General features: G+C 40.8%; 4 protein-coding genes across 5 annotated transcripts; 1 reads left to right on the top strand and 3 right to left on the bottom strand.

The window, feature by feature from the left end:
* Positions 1–393: 393 nt before the first annotated feature.
* Positions 394–9,789, bottom strand: sec31b (SEC31 homolog B, COPII coat complex component). 2 transcript variants are annotated; one of them, XM_028430130.1, is made up of 26 exons: positions 9,652–9,789; positions 8,767–8,991; positions 8,363–8,558; positions 8,161–8,256; positions 7,673–7,813; positions 7,434–7,576; positions 7,240–7,339; positions 6,994–7,155; positions 6,614–6,766; positions 6,265–6,495; positions 6,108–6,182; positions 5,925–6,017; positions 5,729–5,837; positions 5,454–5,632; positions 5,241–5,367; positions 4,992–5,137; positions 4,684–4,857; positions 4,424–4,576; positions 4,150–4,342; positions 3,681–4,076; positions 3,515–3,553; positions 2,771–2,829; positions 2,569–2,694; positions 2,351–2,470; positions 2,171–2,242; positions 394–1,770 (listed from the first exon to the last, which is right to left on the bottom strand). In XM_028430130.1, exons 2-26 carry the CDS (start codon positions 8,967–8,969, stop codon positions 1,591–1,593), a joined length of 3,666 nt encoding a protein of 1,221 aa, XP_028285931.1. In that variant the 5' UTR covers positions 8,970–8,991; positions 9,652–9,789; the 3' UTR covers positions 394–1,590. The 2 variants fall into 2 exon arrangements, with proteins under 2 accessions (XP_028285931.1, XP_028285932.1); XM_028430131.1 differs by lacking the exon at positions 3,515–3,553.
* A 234-nt stretch (positions 9,790–10,023) lies between these two features.
* ndufb8 (NADH:ubiquinone oxidoreductase subunit B8) lies at positions 10,024–11,644 on the bottom strand. The gene is made up of 5 exons (XM_028430133.1): positions 11,512–11,644; positions 11,152–11,278; positions 10,866–10,965; positions 10,448–10,603; positions 10,024–10,187 (listed from the first exon to the last, which is right to left on the bottom strand). Exons 1-5 carry the CDS (start codon positions 11,642–11,644, stop codon positions 10,095–10,097), a joined length of 609 nt encoding a protein of 202 aa, XP_028285934.1. The 3' UTR covers positions 10,024–10,094.
* A 496-nt stretch (positions 11,645–12,140) lies between these two features.
* On the bottom strand, positions 12,141–13,436 carry LOC114451494 (glutathione peroxidase 6). The gene is made up of 5 exons (XM_075353439.1): positions 13,305–13,436; positions 13,109–13,202; positions 12,558–12,688; positions 12,326–12,456; positions 12,141–12,241 (listed from the first exon to the last, which is right to left on the bottom strand). Exons 1-5 carry the CDS (start codon positions 13,434–13,436, stop codon positions 12,184–12,186), a joined length of 546 nt encoding a protein of 181 aa, XP_075209554.1. The 3' UTR covers positions 12,141–12,183.
* An 885-nt stretch (positions 13,437–14,321) lies between these two features.
* Positions 14,322–16,495, top strand: fbxl15 (F-box and leucine-rich repeat protein 15). Its single transcript, XM_028430132.1, has 5 exons — positions 14,322–14,461; positions 14,817–14,973; positions 15,073–15,575; positions 15,699–15,939; positions 16,025–16,495. The coding sequence occupies exons 1-4, from the start codon at positions 14,436–14,438 to the stop codon at positions 15,886–15,888; spliced, it is 876 nt and encodes a 291-aa protein (XP_028285933.1). The 5' UTR covers positions 14,322–14,435; the 3' UTR covers positions 15,889–15,939; positions 16,025–16,495.
* Positions 16,496–19,121: the final 2,626 nt, after the last annotated feature.

Here is a 19,121-nt window from a genome sequence, read left to right as displayed (position 1 = left end):
ATTAGAAGAAAAAAAAAGAAGCAGCTGATTAAGTGGTTTAACTCATATAAAATTAAGCGCGCAAATTTCTGAAAAGACACAGCAAATGCTAGACATGTTACACACAGATCCATCTACTGGTCAAAGTGGAAATTATAAAATCAGTAAATACCAAATAAAAATGTTTACAATAAAATGTTTTTGGATCAAAAAGGTTTGCTTTGAATGCACTCTATTCTATCTAGAGTGAACATATAAATAGGAAGAGTCAATGTAGACAAGACTTTGGTGGAAATGCACAAAAGCAGTGTGCCCAAAAGTGAAACATGAGTACCAATTTCCAATGAAGCACTTCAAATACAAATGTAATTTATTATTGAATGTTTTATACAGTTATCTGGGTAGACTGGTGTGCATTTTTCTCCAGCATATTTTATTTAATCTGGAATACTTTTACAAGACTGATCGACTGAAGAGGTAACAGTGCCTCTGAGAAGCTGGTACCACACTTGCATTACATGTAATGAATTAGGAAGTCACTTGATTTGTTTGAAGACCTTTAAAGTGAGATTTTATTTGAAAAAAAGTTTCCTGAAATGAGTGAAGTAAGTAAGCAACATGAACTGTATAAATATCTGTGCAACCAAAATGGGCACACTGAGGCACTTTACTGCCTTCTGCTGCCACAACAAACCAAAAATATCCAGCTTTATGTCCAGCTACACACAAAAAAAGTTTAACTTGCCAGTTCATTTAGAGTTGTATCAATACATGAGCTAACCTAAAACAAAGTCAATGGAAGTCTATAAAAGGAGCTGCAGCCAGAGAGTGGTGACCACACAGAGAGGATGTTCAACATGTCTTTTTTTTGTTTCACAAGCTGCTGTGTGATTTCAGCGGTGGGAGTTAACACAAGAACAAACATGCAAACTGAAGCAAAGTAAGATTCAGTGCTTAAGGAAATGCTGTACCAGTGTTAAGACAAAATGAGAAGAAAGAAAAACATTCACCATGTAACAAATGTCTGCAGTACTTTGGCCCAAAAACCCTCATGGCACCATTAATTGGACACAATCCGTCTCAGCAGATGAAGAGAACAATCAACTTACTTTATGTTACACTTATGCTTGTTTTGAGTTTTCCCCCTCACACAAGTGCACTGCAAGGGTGATAGTAAGTGCAACCCACATTTTATTCTCATGATTTTAACCCCTTCCTGGAAGGAGGGTGTTTTGTTTGTCTGCAGCTAAACAGCCCCATTTTCTTTCTTGAAACTTTTTTTGACAAAAAATGAGCAATATGCGCCTACTTGTACGACCACTGCTTTGATTTGTATATCACATCAACTGTTGAATTTACACAGAATCACAACTCTCAGAATACATTCATCTTTTTTTTGTAAAATTATCACAGCAACATCGACAAAATCTCTACAAAAATCCACCTCACTGCCAAAGTCCTCAGAAGTATGGAGTGATAAGGACCACAATCTGTAATGATACCAGCCACTATCTTCCTTATCAATGCAGGTGTCAAAAAGAAATAAATACATATATAACAATATGGTAACACTGGTGGCTGGTTGTGTCCCCCTGCAGAGAAGGAGAAAGGTTAGATGGCCAGCTTGATGGCGATGGTCATGACCACTTTGAGGATGGGCATGAAGGCGGAGATCTCGCTGAAGTTGCTGCTGCTGACCACCTGAGTGTGGACCTCCAGGCCACGCTGGTAGTTCTGGCTTGCCACACAGCGGCTGATCTCATGGAGCCCGTTCAGGATGTTGGGAGAGAGCTAAGAGAAGAGCGGGGACGTAGCATAATTTGTTCAGAAACACTGTTCACAAATGGATTTTAGTAACATTTTGTATGTAACATGTGAAAAACAGATCTTATTTCAGGCATCAAAGCAAAAGAAAAAAGATGGATACAAAATGAGAATTTCTACAGCACAATATTATGAAACAAGCAAGATGAAGCCATTCCCTGATGTGCTGCTCTGATTAAAACTGCAGTGAATGTACAATCAGTCAGCTGCTGAGCTGAAAGGGAGGCATCCTGGTAGGTACTCATGTTGTTGTCTGTAGTCACTACTGAGTTACTACTGTAGATGATGGTTTTTAAAGCTGTAGTGCTACTGTATTTATTGGGTAATAGTCCTAACATAATTGAACTTCACACTGGGAAATCCTTACCGACTGCTCCCTCAGCTTATCATACAGGTGTCCCAAGCGTTTGCCTGCATCATCAAGTTTCCTTTTTGTTTGCTGAAAAAGAGATGTTGTTGGTAATTTGTTTTCATTCAGTAGTAACACCTACTTTCCTTCTTTTAATAGAAAAACTGTCTAAAACTGTATGCAGGGTGTGAGATTTACTGGGTCTCCTGCTGCTAGCTGGCAGCGCTGCACCAGGCTGTCAAAGGTGGATTTGAGGACCATGTGCTCAGCAGGGATTTCTTTCTGTTCCACCCGCTCTGCTGGCAGCTGCTGAAGGAGCTGAGCAACAAAGAGTACACAAATACAACATGATGACACATTTCCTGTCTGTGTTACTGTTGAGAATTCAGAGAGTGGCCCTTTGTTAAGACACCAACCTGTACACTAGGCTCCTGAGGGGCTCCGGGGGGTACTTGGGCGTGGTCGTGTGGCTGCGGGGGCTCCACTGGGAATCCCATCACAGGAGCTGTGATGGGGGCTGGTGGAGTGTAGTTATCAGGGACCTATGTATACACCACAGTGAGACATGTTTAACGAGAGGAAACATAAGACAAAGGAGATGAGATGCATGCCTTTTACCTTCTTCTTCCTGGGTCCACCTCGTACTGCTGGTGGGTCATTCCAGCCCTCTTGAGGTGCTTAAATCATATAAAGAGATAAGAATTAGAATCTAGCATAATTATTTAGACACTTATTTCAGACATTCAAGCGGCCAGATTCTAGGTTAAGGTTAGTCTACATGGCAAAACACTGTAAGTCAAAGCACATCATTCAGCCATACATATATTATGCAGAAACAAAACAGCACAATATGGCAAAAATATTCAGGCAGCGTCATATAGTTCACTCGAAAGCAAAGTCCTAGTGGTGCTTGAATCATATGCGTCTCATAAAGCTTATTTTTCCCCACTGCAAGCACAAAAATGAACAAGAACAATCCCCCCATTTAACCCTTTCAGCCTTTGTTTTTTTAATGCAGTTTAGAATTACCGCGCTCACATCTAATACAAGATTTGTTATAGTGGTGTACAGTGACTTATTTAAGCTGAATCTGCAATTTGAAACCAAACCTGTTTTAAGGCTAACTTACCCTACACAGAAATAAACCAGCTCTTAAATATCTACATTTAACTTAAGCATACGGAGGCACACGCAACCACCAAGGAACCAGAAAAAGAGAGGAACCCCGTACGATGGGATGAAACTTCAATACAATGGATTTAACTCAGATTATGATTAAGGGATTGGTAATATAAGTACATCTCTATTTTTCTGGTCTATCTTGATGCCCTCCTATTCTGTATCCAGCCCTAAGCCTGTCACCTTGAAGGCCACACTGGTTGTTCAGCCAGGGAAAGTATCCTGCAAGTCAGAAGAGGAGTAACAGCTGAAAATCACCACGAGTAGCTAACTCCTGCTAACATCTGTAATGCGGAGTAGATCTTAAATACTTGTAAAGGTGTGAATAAGCAAACAGACTGACATATACCTGTAGGTGGAGGAGCAACAGGAGCCGGGAAGGGCTTTACGGCAGGAGCTCCGGGGCCTCCCTGTGGATACCCAGATCCGAGAGGAGCATAGGGACCAGATGCCATGGGGGGTGCGGGCCCCTGGCTGTGGAGCCCCCCCGGGTACATAGGAACCGGTGCTCCAGGTTGAGAGCTGGATGGCATGAGGCCTGAGGGCAAAGAGGTAGACGGCACAAAGCCTGTCGGCGGCACCCCAGGGCTGGGCATGGGGGGCAGGCCTCCGGGGGTTGTTGATGAAGGCGGTAGTTGAGGTCCTGATAAGTTAGCACCTGGCATAGAGGGACCTGGAGGAGGGAAAGCTAAGGGTCCCCCAGTGGACATAGATTGAGGCTGGAATGGCTGATGAGGAAGGAAACCTGGGAAAAGACACAGATAACTGTTGAATCAAACAAATTCAACAATGAAATTACTTTGAGTACTATGTCAAACCTGGAGCCGCAGCTGGATGCTGGGGGTAGGAAGGTCTTATGGAGGGTCGGGTCACACTGGGCGGCAGTACATGAGAAGGCGGTGGCAGACCAGGCCCAGGGTTGGTTGGAACAGCTTGAGGGGTAAAAAGTGACGGCATAGGTGGCTGCTGGTGTGCAGTCACCTGGGGTCCAGGAGAGGTCTGGTACTGACTCTTAGGTTGGAAAACGAATCAGGTTTTAAAGAAAACCCCACAACAATTTGATGTACAAGTCAGCTGGTGATTAATTCATACCATAATTTGTGCTTTTGGTGCAGGAGCCTGAGCAGCAGGAGCAGGCTTAGCTGTGGACACATTGGCTCTGTTGAATGAGTTTGGAGGCTGCTGTCCAACAACAGCCTCTCCCTGAGCATGAAACAGTCTGTCTCTAAGCATCATGATCCCAGGCTGAGGAGACACAATACCACAAACACCAAAATGTGCTCAATACAAACCAAAGAGAACAAAAATGTCAACTGTGGTTTGAGAAATCAGGCCACTGCCATGCCTCTTACTTGGTCTGAGTTCTCTGGCAGGTAGGTCACGGCAGTGGCCAGGCTGCCCTCTGCAGCCAGTATGCCAGCATAGCAGGTTAGCTTCTCAGCCAGGATTGGGCTTTGGACTGCGACCTTGCCGTTACGAAGACGTTCAATTGATTTCCGCAGCATCATTACTTTCTCAACCAGATCCTGGAAAGAACATAAGGACACACGTCCCTAGTGAAACTCCTCCTGCAGTTTTTTTCTTTTTCAGAAAGCAACAGCCATCTTTAGATGTCTTCATAAAACGTTACATTGCACACAAAAACCTGTTCTAGACCAACCTCTAGACCAAGAGGGGAAGAGCAGTCTCTATGTAAAGCCCAGCACTCGACTAGCTTCTCTATGTTTCCAGAGCAGATGTAGCATAGACAGGCCTGCAAGCAGCGCTTCTCTGTGCCCTCACCCTCCAACCGGCATCCCAGAGTGTCTATAGCAAATAATTTGATAAGAGAATTAAACAATGTTAAAGAGAGAGCAAAGGCTGAGATCATGTAGCAGCACAATCAATGTGCCACTATACTGCAACTTACCACACAGGCGAGCAAAGTCTTCAGGGTGAGCATAAGTCAACAAAGCAGCCAGGGCCTCTTTCCAGTTGTCCAGCTCACAGCTTTGCACAATGTCTTTCCAGTTCTGCGTCACCACTGATGATATAAGCTAAAATTTGGGATAAATAAATCAATCTTGGTATTATTTTTTATTCTATGACTCCAGGGCCTGAACAACAATCACAGTGCTCCTACCATTGAAATGCTGTTCTTTTGCTTGCTTAGGTATTTCTGCTGAGTTTTCTTGAGCAACTCCTCTCCTCCACTGATTGACAGCAAGATGGCCTCAGCGTAGCGACCATCATTCAGGCACAGATCTACAGCCCCCTCAAAGTTACCAACCAGAAGAGCCTGGCTAATCAAACCATCAGTGTCTGCAGAAGAACCCATCAACCAGTTATGCTTGCAATCACCACAAACTGTAATGATAATCACAAACTAAACTGCAGAAGCAGGTGTAGGGATATTACCACATGAAACAGGAATCTGGAAATTGGAGCTTTCCTTTGGGGTGTGACTGAAAAAGTCTGCCGGTGAAACACAGCCAGAAGTTCTAGCATCGGCTGCTTCATCTGATCTCTGGAAACAATAGAAAACATGTTACAGTAAAGAGAAGCTTCAATATTTGGAAAAAAGAACATCAAGTGTGTGCACAGATCTGCTGACCTCAGCGGAGAGCCGCTGCATCTTTTCAGCCAGATCTCTGGCATCGACTCCGTGTCCATTGGGTTGAAAATTTTTCCCCAGGCTTTTGGAGATCTGAATAAGCACAAAAGTTAAGCCACATAACGACTCAAAGGTAATGCACTGGTCAGTGAATAGGTCTAATTATAAACAAGAGACTTCTACCTTTCTCTCCAATTCATCTTTGCTGAAACCTAAAAGTCTGAGGAATTTAATGCGGGCTTCATCCTCAAAGTTAACCTGTAAACAAAAAGGGAATTGACTTTAAGTACAATGACACCACATTAACATAATGTTACATCTCAATATTATGAGCCCCTACCAGAAGGAACTTCCATATGTCCTGCTCAGCATCTGACTTGGCGCTCTGAACCTTAGCCTGGCAGTAGTTGTTGAAGGAGCCCGACTGCAGCGCCGCCTGCAGCTCCCTAGAGCGCTGGAGGAACTCGGTCTCCGTGGTAACTTGGCTCACAAACACTTGTCTGGGGACGGGCTGGGGGCTCTGAACTGGTGGTAGCTTGGGATTCTCAAAGGTTATCAACTTTCCACCAAACTAAAGAACAACAAAAACATGTCAGCTAACGAAAATGATTTTCTTTGTTTTTTTTTTTTTAAATGATTTTTTAAGTTTTAATAACATATGCATACAAACATTAAAACATTGCACTTACAGCAAAGGAAGCTCCCACTGGCCTGCGCACCCACTTGGGTGGCTTCTTTAGAGGAGGAACTATGGTGTCCTGGACTTTAGGCTGAGGAACCTGCAGAGGAGGAAGCACCTGCCCTGTGCCAAAGGGATCCATTGTATCAAATGAGGAGGATATCTGTTAAATAAAGCATAAAACAAATGCAGCTCTTTAGGTTGTATTAGGAAAATCTATTTTTGATTAGTAAGTAAAAAATTGTGTCCATCTTTTATATTTAACTTCTATGATACAAAAAAACTCTTGTTAATTTACATCCATTTTTCTACGATGTTATAGAGAAAAATGTGATTAACTAGCACCATCTTGTGGACACTTTTTTCAGACAGAACAGCCTTTGATGTTACCTTATCGGCTGTACTTTGCTGCTGAGCTTTCAAACTCCCTCCCATCACTGAGTAAACCGTAATTCTCCCATCGAATGATGCTGTAGAAAGCACAGCTGGATTTCTGGGGCACCACTGGACATCAAAGCACCACTGGTTTGTTGTTGGAAGCTCGTAAATGACCTAGAACAAAAAGAATGACACCATGTAAAAATCCATGGAGGAATTATTAAGGTAATCCTGGGATGAGACAGAAAGAGAAATTACCTCTCCAGTGTTCGGATTCCAGCAGAGGATCCTGTTGTCCTTAGCACTACTCAGCAGGAGCTCAGAGTCAGCCTGGCTCCAGGATATGGACAGAATTCCCCTGCAAGAAAACACAAACAGAGAGACCATCTCATTTATTCTGCAAGTAGACAAAAAACAGGGGCACTGTCACACATGCATATTTAAAGCCTCACCTTGTGTGGTTTTCGAAAACTTTGAGAGGTGATGTCGCAAAACGGAGGTCCCACATCTGGATGACCGGCAGCCGGTCGTCTTCAGAGGCCAGCACTAACTGTGTGGCCACATCAGGGTGCCAAAGCATTCCTGAGCAGTGCATCTGAAAAACACCAAATAGATTACACTTTGTGAAAATATAGCTGACATGATTGGGCTCTAAAAAGGGCAGAGTTCAGCTTTTGTTCAAAAAACCTACCCTGTTGCTGTGGTCACTGATCTTGATGATGGGTTCGTTTTTTCTCAGATCCCATACTACTGCTTTCCCACTGGGGTTTGCAGAGGCCAGGATGTGCTGGACCTGCCTGTTCCAGGACACAACACTGATGTCTTCAGCAGGCTGAAGGAAGAGACAGAAACTGTTACTGTCAACGTAAACACAAAAAAAACTGTGAATCTGAGGAAAATGTATTCCTGATAATAAAATACCATGCAAACACTGTTGTTAACTATTTGAATGAAGGGCATGCTGCTTATTATTTAAGTCAAGTGACAAGTCATTAAAAACACACACATAACCAAAACAATAGAATCACAATCAAAACTTTCTCATAGATATGAAACTGTAAAAGGTTACAAAAAATGAAATAGCTGTCTGTTTGAGGGGGTTGGGGGGTTTCAATTGTGGGTTTTAACTTAACAGCTCATGGGCCTGTGACCTCCATAAATCTCTCATAATGTACACACCTGTGTTTTTGCTCCTGGTGTCATTGGACTGCTAAAGTTGTTGAGATCCCAGATGTATATCTCTGAATCATTTGCTCCTGATGCCAGGAGATTGCTCTGAGAGACAAAAAGAAAGAAAAAAACTGTAAATCAGGATCTTACTGAGATGTGCCTGCTTGTAAACAGTCTCTTATCACACAGAAAATGCCCAGCAGATGGGTACCTGGAAAGGGTTAAAATCAAGAGCTCGGACAGGTCCTGTATGCTTGTCAGACTGTCCCACTATTGCCTCTGCACCAGAGCTCATTATAACTTCTGGATTATAGACAGACAGTGTGCCATTTTCACTCCCACCAACCAGTCTTCCTCCAGTGCCTTCAGCTCCCATTCCAAAATTTACCCAGACAAGACTGTGTAACCTATGGAATATTAAACAAAAAACGAGTTGTTATTATTCACCCGATGTCGAGCTCTGTGTTCAGCATTAGGGGCATTATGCCTGTCTTCAATGGCTTGTCAAGATAGACCAGAGTGAAAACAGCAATATAAAAACACTACATTTGGTGTCACAGTTAGCTAGTCTTGATAATAAATTCTCTAAATTATTGTATTGCTTCTATAAATTACCTATTTGTGATGGGTAGTGACCCTTTGAGCTGCATGTCCAGGGAGGGGTCTGAAAAATCCATCTCAAATATCTCTATGGCAGCTGTGGTGTTGAAAGAGGCATCAAGCTGTTGTGCTGACGTCCCTAAGGCCAGGTAGGTAGGATGGTGTCCGGCAGGACTCCATGCCTGGTGGGCAGTCCTCTGGATCTCCTTCAGCCTCATCTTCCTCTACAGGTGTTTAAATCTTACATAGTGGACAGAAAAATAGACTCCAGTAAATCTAAGGGAATGTATCTGAATGCATACGTGCCTTCTTACTTAACACTGAGGACCAATTACGATTCAAACATCTGCTATTCCACTTCAAATATCCCACCCTTACTGACAGAATGCCTCCCATTGACTATTAAGGGCAATTGCAATAGGTTATAACGCGTATGAAATAACTTTAACTTTTGCCTGTTACACATTGTGTTATTCTATCTCTGTTGGTTAACCATATAATTGCCGATGATATTAAACGGTCAAAAGGCCACTAAAGAATGCATTTTACTTAGGCTAACATAACCGAGTATTTAGCCAATGTTAGCATTTCGCAAACATGGTTTACCAGCGTAGCTTTAGCTTAACAGACACATTGTTTACAGATAATCTAACTACAGCTGGTCTGAATACACTTGGTTAAAGGTTCGATTATTTTATTGTGCACAACACTAACTAGCCGCAAGAACTAGCGGGTTAACGCCTCGTCATTTACTTCCAGTGCATAATCCTAGCCGATGTTTATGCTAGCAAACTAGCTAACAGCCACCACCCCTGATATGTTTTCAAGAGAAATGAGAACTGTGTATCAGAAATATTTAAATCCTACGGAAACATACATTTGGTTTCAAAAGTAACTTACGTCAAGTGTCTTTATCACACCTTGACTATCGGCATATATAAACTCGAGAGCTACTGATCAGCCAGGCTAGCAGCTCAGCCACAGACGGAGTCCGACCAAAGTGCTTTGCCGTGTTGTCACTGCGCTACGGTAGCCGACATGGCTCATTTGATAGTGCCCTAAGGTAACCCCAATCTTACGTTTGACCCAACAAAACAGCTCCATACATTCAGTTTATAAGAAGCATGTGTTCAGAACGAAAAATAATAATAAATTAAATTGTTCAGTATGGCATAATAGTATTATTCAATGTATGCGTCTTTACGAGGAAAAAAAATCAAGTTTGGCAAGTTGACGTTCTTTCTATTTACGAAACAAACACACAAAGGGCAATTTGAACTTTATCATAAGTCTTTATTTTTGACAGAAATATTTATATACACAAGTAGGATCACATGTATTATTTAGATTTCATAATGTTTGACTTCCTCTGGTTGTTTTTCAGGATCTCCTCCTCTCTCCAAGTACAGGTTGTTGTATGGATATTGCTTGGGTGCCTGAAAAGAAAGCAGAGCAAAATTTTGACAATTGTAATACTGCATGACAAAAACTAAAAAAGATACAGGCAAAAAAAGAGAGAGAAACTATGGAGACAAAAATAATTCAAAGCAACGGAGTAACTTTTTTAAACTGTTCACTCTATGGGTTTTGAATCAATATCTAGCTCTGACTACAATTTTATGGCAAATATCATTACCTCAAAAAAAAACAACAACAAATAAATGAAATGTACTTCCTAGCATTGATGTGTACTTACAACAGGTTGGTAAGCTGGGAATTTCTCTCCAATATAGAACATAAACAACATGAACCCGATGAATCCAAACAGTTGTTTGCACATCGTAGACCAAGGAACAGGACTGGGGGATGTATCCACACGGTTCCTGATCAACATGTCAAAATGCCAGTGCATCTAAAATAAAGAAAACAACCAATGATGAACTGTCATGGGCAATCTCAAATGATTTATGGTCAAATGAAACCTCATGGAAGTAATACAACCTCACATGTCTTATTGACAAAGATTTATCTTAATAAGAATAAATATTTAAATTGTGACAGGTATGTAGTGAAATGAACCATTTATACATAACATCTGGCATAATATGTCCCACTATCAACAGATATACCTGAATAGCAGTACTATGGTAATAATATTCAAGTCAGTATCTTACTGGCTCTCCCCAGTTCCTCCTGAGGTCAGGGTGGTCCCATTGGTACCAGGGGTCCCTCTCATGCTGAGATCTCTCTGGAAGCTTTGGATAGTCACCATAGCTTCAGAAAACATAATAATGTTGTATAAATATCTGTTCAACAGTTTTAGGATACATAGTCACAGCAGTGTCTGCATTATGTTAGTAAGAGGGACACGGATAAGCTGCAATGTTTTTTTAGGATCTAGAATCATAAAAAGAAATGGTTTAAAGTACTATGAATACCAGAATTCAAAATAAAGCTCACCCCTCGCCGTTGTCGGGGTATGGCTTATAATCCTCAACTATCATGTTGTATTTCTTTGCAGCAGCAGCTTTCTCCTCGGGGGTCTCGGGATATGGACCAGGCAGACTGCCCTTTGAAAAAGTAGCGGCTAAAACAAAAATAAATCCATACGTGAGCAAAATGCATTTTAAAAGTTTGCACGATTTAAAAGGGTATGGGAGAAAACACAATTCTGTCTCATTCAAAATTGCGGCAGCGCCCCTAAGCTAACATTAGCATCTCAAGGTTACATCGTTTCGATGCATTTAAACTTTAATCTTTGGGCAGCATCTTCAAACTAATTCATTACACATCCCGGCGCCGGACTGAAAAGCAACATACCTGCTCTGCTTCTCGATAAAAGAGCTGGAATACCAGACCCTTTTCCCTTGGAGAGGGCTTGGGCCCACCGTCGGAAACCAACACCAGCCATGTTTACTGGCTTCTGCTGTCTGGCAGACTGACAAGTACGCATGCGCAAGATTGAAAGTATGGGTCGGTTTGAGGGACAAATCCACACTAAACATCTGTAAACCATGTAAACATTTAAAACCACCCAAATTTACGATTATTACAATATTGTGTAGTAGAAATGGTACAAAATCACTGTGCAGTTGTGGTTCATTGTCACATTTCAGTCTGTTATTACTTTGTTATTACTATATTGGTAGTTTTAGTAAAGTAGCCTATAAAAAGCACTTATACAGTGGTAACTGCTAAGTGACCCATTAAACTAAGGTGTTTTATAGGAATATCTGAGACAACAAAACTGATTTCAAATGTTTTTATTATTTTATTCATATTTATTTTCAAATAGCAGACACAATCACACAAGTGATAACTGTGACCGTGACATAAGAGACTCTTCCAGTGGCTGAAGGGAATTTGCTCTCAGAGTGAATGCACTAAAGCTCTGAGGTGTGTTCCTCTTTCCATCAGATCCAGCTCAGGTGCACTTGTGCATTTACTGGGGGATCATCACTGTGCCACTGGTGACAAGTTGAGAACTGTCTATCAGAGAAGTTCTGCTATGCCCTTCTCCACTTTCTTAATGGGGCAGTGAAGTTCATACCTGCAGCAGAGTGAAATGTGTTAGGCCTAAAGTAAAAATTACAAGTACATTAAAAGAATTCAACTTAAAGGTCAAGGACTTTACCTTTTGAAGGGTATGCCATGTGCAGTAATAAGAAACTTTTCAAAATTCCACCGGATGTCATTGACTTTGATCGGAGACCAGAAGAGTTTCTTTATGTCTCCAATGACAGGATTCACAAATGGCAGAGCTTCCTGTGGTGAATAACACATGACATGGTATCTGGATTTTTGGAAGGGAAGCAGTTCATTCATCCAACACTATGTGCTCTAACCTTGTGGAAAATACACGGTACCTTTAGATAGGCGAAAAGAGGCTCTTCATTATATCCATTCACCTCAATCTTGCCAAAGATGGGAAACTTTGGCACAAATCCCCCACCAGGTCTCACATACTTCAAAACATCAAGAGTTTCATGATTCCCCTCTACAAAGGTAAAAAGTCTCTTAAACATTTAACATCATTGAATAACACAAGAAGTATCCAAAAACATTTCAGATGCATCAGATGAAGAAGAAACCTGGCTTTAGAGGAAAGGTGGCAGTTTAACAAAGAAAGCATTAAACTAAACTGCCACAATTCCAAGACAATAATCCATTATTTAGGCAGAATAAATGTGAGAGTTAAACTTGTATCAACAATGTTTGTGTTATTACTCTGACTGGGGGTCATTCCTTTACCTACTATCAAAAGTAGGTAAAGGAATCACTATCAAAAGTAGGTAAAGGAAGTACAATAGTTCCACCTGGTGCAGAGAGGAAAATGAGTATAAAGTGACAACACTGAATTTCATGACTGAATCCCATGTACCTTAGCATTATCAGCACTTAGAGTAAAAGTACCCACCAGGAGACTGAAGACCAAACTGGTTGCAGGAGAATCCTAAGACAGTGAAGTTGAGGTCGCCAAACATTTCCATCAGTGCATTCAGTCGATGGTACTGAGAGAAAATCAAATGCATTCAGTAAAAAGACTCAACAGGCTATGAGTTAGGAGGTTATGTGGCCCGACTGCAATTTATTCAGGCGCCTCAAAATATTACCTCCTCTATCGTTGACCCTCAGAAGGTGGCAACATTGACAATGAGGAGCACTTTACCCCTGTAGTTACTGAGTGGAACCGACTGTCCATCCAGGGTCTCAGCAGAGAAATCGTAGATTGATTTATTCTCCATGCTTGTTCTAAAGCTTGTAAATGGGACGGTAGTCAGTCAAGAGTGAGTATTCACTCAGCTATCCTGTTGGCTCGTCTCATTCACTGCAACATAACTCATGGGTCAGCAATTGTTCAGCATGACTGATTTCATTGTTCTACTGGGCAGAGGTGAGCAGCAGGACGGCCAATTGTTCAACACATGTACACCCGGAATAATAGCTGTTAAAATATTGGTAGCTGATCAGGAAATCAAACATTCAAAATTAAGGCCTTTGGCTGTAGTGCAGTACAATGCGGCCATTTTAGCTGCATCTTTTCTCTTTATGAAAGACAGTTTCAAGAGTCAATAATTAAGTCAATAATATAATTTAGTCCTTGCATTATTCCCCTTTGTTTTTTGGGATGTCTGTCCTATATATTTTTGAGATATAGAATGTATTTTTCTACATTTTTTATCTTTTTTAAGATTACACATCACTAAAGACTTATTACATATTCCTCGCTCATTACCCCCTACATGTAATCACTATCAGTAATAGACTATTGTGCACAGACTAATTGTTGACAATAACAAAAGTTTTATAACATAAGGTTTTTTTTAATAAAAGGTGGTCTCTATCAATTATTTCAAGTAGTTATAGTACCGTAGTCATTTCAAATAAAGGTATACATTGATTTGATTTAACTGCTGCGTTCATTTGTTCCTCGTGAATCCCACTGACCCAGGGTTTAAATAGATTTAAATAACAACGATAGGTAGGCCTACCCGCGTCTCGTTCAGTGATGCTTAATTCGCATTTTTGCTTCATTATCATAATTAATTAGGGCGACACAGGGTAGTGTGTGTTTCGTGAATGTCTGAATATCCGACGGTCTCTGAAAGCAGCATTAGGTTTGTGTTACACCCAGTCTATGGTTACAAACGCTGTGCAAGATGCTACAGGAAAATACAATGCTCGGGCATCTGTGTGAAGAACAACACGTCATTAAAAACTCTGTATAACATTATCAAGTCACAATGGATGAAGAAGCCAAAATGCGAACGTGAGTAGCGTGTAAAGGGAGTTTTATACCTGTAAAGCAACTAGAATGGGGGCCCCGGCTGGCTAGCTTCTAGGCTAATAGCGTTAGCTTGCAGGAAACAACAACCGGTGGTCACGAAAATGTAGCTGGCTAGTTTCTGGTATCATTTATTTATGGCAGCTAACGTCGTTTTAAGTATAAGTGACAATGCCCCACGCAACATAACCCCACACTTCCCATGTGCATTGTTGTCATTAACATGTTATGAAGCGTTTGTTAACATTAAACTGTATGGTTGTCTCTGCTAAACCTTTAAACTTTAGTAGACAGTTGTATCAAAGGTCAGTTGCCTGTAATCAGGTGTTTACTTCAGCAGATGTCTTTTGGACCTGCCCTGGGAGGATGTACTTGTCCCGCATATTTTGTGCTATTTGCCACTGCAACACCTCGTCAGCCTGCAGAGGGTAAGCAAACAGTTTCACAGCCTCATCCAGGTGTACCTGGCCAACTGCAGGACCTTTAACCTGTCCCCAGTAAGTACTAATGAGCCAGTAATTGCATATCAATATACTGCATGTTGAATAGTAATTTAAGCTGTTTAACAGAGTGCCCTGTGCTCTGTTTTTATACAGACAGGTCCATGTGTTCCCAAGGAAGCATTTTGCACAATGCTAAAGGACAATAAAGTTCTACAGAACCTGTCACTTCAGAACTGTTCAGACTGGGTGACAGACAAAGAGCTGCTGCCTATTATTGGCCAGAATCAGCATCTTCAGCGAGTGGACATGAGTGGGTGTGTTGGGCTCACCCGCCACTCCCTGGTGGCTGTGTCCTTGAGCTGCATGCACCTGCAGTATTTTGGTTTGGCCCACTGCGAATGGGTGGACAGCCTGTCCCTGCGCAGCCTGGCTGACCACTGCGGGGGGCTACAGTCAATCGACCTCACCGCCTGCCGCCAACTGAAGGATGACGCCATCTGCTACCTGGCCAGGAAGTGTTTGAAGTTGAGGTCTCTGTCGTTGGCAGTTAATGCCAATGTTACTGATGAGTCAGTAGAGGAGGTGGCCAAGAACTGCAGGGAGCTGGAGCAGCTGGACCTTACAGGCTGCCTGCGGGTCAGGAATCAGTCCATCAGGTATATCACATCTTATTTTCAAGTGTATTCCAGTTGACTTTGTGCCATCCCTGCCCATACTTTGACATGCACCATGTAGCATGTTTACCCATCCATAAAATCTTCTGCATGCTGTGCTTACAGGACTCTTGCAGAGTACTGCCCAAAGCTGCAGTCCCTGAAGGTGAATCACTGTCACAATGTGACAGAGTCGAGCCTCGATCCGTTGCGGAAGCGCAATGTAGAGATTGATGTCGAGCCGCCTTTACAGAGGGCACTGGTACTTCTTCAGGATGTTTTGGGTTTTGCTCCATTTATCAATCTGCAGATATAGTCATATATATATAGTGGGCAATATGTTTGTCCAACCAATGCAAACATGAAGGTAAGATCAGCTGTAGGTGTACCGTTTCATTTCAGTGTCTGACAGTCAATTACTTATTCTAAACACGTGTATTACTTTGTTATAGGTGTCTTTGCAGCAGCAGTCACCATCAGATGCCTCACTTGGACTTGTAAGTTCTAATAATGTCAAGACTCAGATGTGTTGCACTCACTGAAAACACAAATTTATGTGGCAAAGATAAAACTCATTAGATCCGTGATGGAAGTGAAAATAAGTCATATTTTGCAAAAGACTGAAGAAAGCCATCTACTTTTACTATTTACTGCCTCATGTCCAAAAGGTGTCACTGCACTATTCCATATCATTCAGTGTTTGGCTTTATATAGAAAAGCAACTCTAACCAAAGTACAGTGCATTGGTTTGTTATTTTGTTTAAAGCAAATCTGTTATGTTTCATTTAGAAACATTTAAAAATGTTTGAGTTTAATTAAACGTTAATTTTTGCATGCAGCTTAAAGGATGAATTCATCCAAGTAAAAAAAAAAAAACACTGTCACACTGCCGTTGTATAGTTTTTGTTATCTCCACTGCTCCCACCTGATAAACAATGAAGAGGAATGCATTGTTGTTAGTGGTGCTGATCATGTGTCTTCCAGAAACAAAACCTCACAATAGTTTTTCAACAAATAAGCAAGACTACATGCATGGCCAGATGTATCTAGAGACATAAGTATATGTGTTTTGTTATGTGGGTGAACTAACCCTTTAATAGTTGTTGTTTATAAATGCATAGCATTAGTACCGGTAGTTGTTTGATATAAGACTTAATTTAGACTTTCTCTTCAACTGTTTAAAAAGAATTTTGTACCTTTTTAGATGCTCTTCCACAGTGATGCACTACGAGAATGATATAAGAATATTAAATTGTAAACTACAACAAAAATTTACTGTTGACAGTTTTCTCCAGCAAGAAGGAGGAAATCCTTTGTGACAGAATTAACTGTTACGAAAGGATTCACAATCCAACTACTTTGTAAGGCTGCAAGTGCTGAGACTGTGCAGTTTCTGGAGCACAGGGCTAAAGTATCTACAGGACTAGCATTCACATCCTATTTTTGGTTTGTTTTGATGACTTTTGCTGGCAGCGTTCATATTTCCATTTGGATTTGGAAGGCAACATTTTCACTTTTTTTTGGAGTGGACTTTAATCAACTAAATCTGTATAAGTATGAAGATGCCTGGAAAGTATTTATTTGACACCAATACCCTATTTTTTTCAATTTTAAAATGTGCATTCCTCACCATTAAGAGATTATTGGAACAGTTCATAGCATTGAAAATGTCAAAAAGGAATAAACTTGTTCACTTGATTTTGTCTCAGTGTCCCATTGTTCAGCAAATGGACTAAGATGCAGTAATAAAACATACAATATAGGTTATGGAAAAGGTACTTTAATGGGTTTGGACTTTAATGCTGGTTAATGACGAGCTCAGCTTTCTGATTCACAGTGGATGTCAATAGACACAAGGTGGCAGCAATGAGTCAGGATTGTTGTCAGATTAGTTCTGTGATCTTTGAGACTGATAAAGTGAGTCTAAATAATGTTTGAGACGGTTCAACTTCTACAAATTCTCTTTGCAAATATGTAGAGGAAAAGTCTAATATCTGACTCACGAACAGAAACATAAACTTTATGGTCCTTGTTAACAACTGATGCAGTGAATGCTCCATATGAATTGATGCTTCCCTTTGTTGCCGCAGCTTCTTGTTCAAAATCCCTCTTACAGTTTCCTCTGGCGGTCCCATTGGCAGAGTATATTGTAACTTGTCTCTGTGACAACACAACAGGTCTATTTTCCACTTGATGGCATGGTTTACCCCATCTGCTTTGTGCCGTCCATGAGCTGAATTTTGTATCGAGAGAGTTGTGTGTGGAGGGCTTCAGGGATCGACCAGCATCCTTCTGTTGACTGCACTGATCATCATGTTGCACCACTGTCCCTCAGAGGAGGATTCACCACGTCATTTGTTGAAAGGTAAATCTTGAAATTTCAATTCATGCTGCATATGGTGACATTTTCAGCATGGTTAAAAGTGCTAAAATCAAAAAATGCAAAAACTGGTAAGTCCTTGTATCATAATGTATGGAAAACCTTCACCTTCAGCCATAAAATGTCTAAAAACACTCAGCAGTCAGTGGGTTAAAACATTTCAGACTACATTCATCATGTAGGACCTCAATTAGCATTGATCTGCAGGGGGGGAAAGAAACATTGCTACGATATCATATACTATAGAGCAATTTCTGTTCCAGTGATTGAGTGTATGGAGGGATTTCTCAAACATAGCCGGCCTAACATATTTTGTCTTTCTGTCAATAATTGGGCACTTGTCTAAACTATTGATCAATAGCAACTGATCATTTTATACCAAGTTACAACAATGAAGTAGCCTTAGTAGGCTATTCACTATGCAGCCTTAGCTTCTGACATTGTGTATTATATGGTGCTTATTAAAACAAAGAATTAATCCAAGTGTTATCTCTTGCTGCTTTCAGAGCCACCACTGATAGTTTCATTTATGTGTTTTGTGCATGAAAATCAGGCCTTACCTGAAGCAGACATTATGACTTGTCATAGCAGAAAACAAACTGGTGTTAGTAATAACATGCAAAGACATCAGTGGGGTGAGGATGTGGTCTGATTTCTTTAAAAATAAGGTTATTATTTTAATATAAAACATTGTTAGCTATTTTCAGTTGTAATGCAGGTCCTACTCATGCCCATGAGCATTGCGTCAGATTCCAAATGATAAAAAAATACATATAATCACTAATTTAACTAGTGCAAAAAAATACCTATGTGTTCTCTGTCACAATGATCCAGTAAGCTGAGATGAATTTCAGCTTTACTTGAGTCAAGTTGTAAATAAATGCACTTTATTTACTTTCAAGAATCAAGAGAATAAAAACATGGGAGCAGTTTTCATGCAACATTAGTCAACTGAATAATAAAGTAAGAATTATCAAAATAGTTTTAGTTATTTATATGAATGCAGAATATTATTCTCATCTTCAGCACGTGTGAAAACCAGCAGCTGCTCAGAAAAAATCATCAGAAATTGGTTTAGGATATTTTTCAGCCCTCTGTTAATTAAATGAAGTTCATATAAGGTGAAGAGAGAATTACTGTAGCTGTTCAGATGGGCCCAAAACTGTGTC

The sequence above is a fragment of the Parambassis ranga genome, chromosome 19, assembly GCF_900634625.1.
Source record: "Parambassis ranga chromosome 19, fParRan2.1, whole genome shotgun sequence".
NCBI classification, from domain to species: Eukaryota; Metazoa; Chordata; class Actinopteri; family Ambassidae; genus Parambassis; species Parambassis ranga.
This window is presented reverse-complemented; position numbering and strand designations above follow the sequence as displayed.

What these genes read in the sequence shown, in the direction of transcription:
- sec31b (XM_028430130.1), bottom strand. Translation starts at nt 8,969, where the DNA reads ATGAGGCTGAAGGAGATCCAGAGGACTGCCCACCAGGCATGGAGTCCT. An exon ending in CAGTGGGAGCTTCCTTTGCT is followed by an intron (nt 6,496 to 6,613) that starts GTAAGTGCAATG and finishes GTTGTTCTTTAG; the next exon opens with TTTGGTGGAAAGTTGATAAC. An exon ending in AAAAGAACAGCATTTCAATG is followed by an intron (nt 5,368 to 5,453) that starts GTAGGAGCACTG and finishes CCCAAATTTTAG; the next exon opens with CTTATATCATCAGTGGTGAC.
- fbxl15 (XM_028430132.1), top strand. Translation starts at nt 14,436, where the DNA reads ATGGATGAAGAAGCCAAAATGCGAAC. An exon ending in GAAGAAGCCAAAATGCGAAC is followed by an intron (nt 14,462 to 14,816) that starts GTGAGTAGCGTG and finishes TTACTTCAGCAG; the next exon opens with ATGTCTTTTGGACCTGCCCT. An exon ending in GTCAGGAATCAGTCCATCAG is followed by an intron (nt 15,576 to 15,698) that starts GTATATCACATC and finishes CTGTGCTTACAG; the next exon opens with GACTCTTGCAGAGTACTGCC.
- ndufb8 (XM_028430133.1), bottom strand. Translation starts at nt 11,644, where the DNA reads ATGCGTACTTGTCAGTCTGCCAGACAGCAGAAGCCAGTAAACATGGCT. An exon ending in TACCCCGACAACGGCGAGGG is followed by an intron (nt 10,966 to 11,151) that starts GTGAGCTTTATT and finishes TGTTTTCTGAAG; the next exon opens with CTATGGTGACTATCCAAAGC. An exon ending in GGAGGAACTGGGGAGAGCCA is followed by an intron (nt 10,604 to 10,865) that starts GTAAGATACTGA and finishes TCTTTATTTTAG; the next exon opens with ATGCACTGGCATTTTGACAT.